This window comes from Odontomachus brunneus, unplaced genomic scaffold (assembly GCF_010583005.1).
Source record: "Odontomachus brunneus isolate Ranch 3 - 2012 unplaced genomic scaffold, Obru_v1 Obru_scaffold_172, whole genome shotgun sequence".
Classification (NCBI taxonomy): domain Eukaryota; kingdom Metazoa; phylum Arthropoda; class Insecta; order Hymenoptera; family Formicidae; genus Odontomachus; species Odontomachus brunneus.
Genome location: NW_022639622.1, coordinates 225468 through 225706, shown reverse-complemented (window position 1 = coordinate 225706; position 239 = coordinate 225468). Strand labels below are relative to the sequence as shown.

The window sequence follows — 239 nt, the reverse complement described above, 5'->3', positions numbered from 1 at the left end:
GCCAAAGAAACGGGACACCGGGTGCAATCGTCACGCCAGAAATTTGAAACGGTTATTTCTACTATCGAGGAAGAACCCGAAACAAGTATTCGGGTTGTTGCTTGAGAGCACGGATTATCATATTCCACTGTTCAAAGAACTCTGGCAGACGAAAAACTACACGCATATCATTACACTCGTGTGCAAAACTTACGAGAACAGGATTATCAACAGAGAAGAATGTTTTGTGAAAATTTTCT

The 239-nt window shown here is 41.4% G+C and overlaps 1 protein-coding gene across 1 annotated transcript in view; it reads left to right on the top strand.

Moving 5' to 3' along the window:
- LOC116851357 overlaps positions 1–239 on the top strand; it is a 9988-nt gene that overhangs the window by 2703 nt on the left and 7046 nt on the right. Inside the window, exon 2 of the mRNA XM_032830687.1 lies at positions 1–226. Within this exon, the coding sequence (XP_032686578.1) occupies positions 1–226 (226 nt within the window). The remainder of the gene's footprint in view (positions 227–239) is intronic.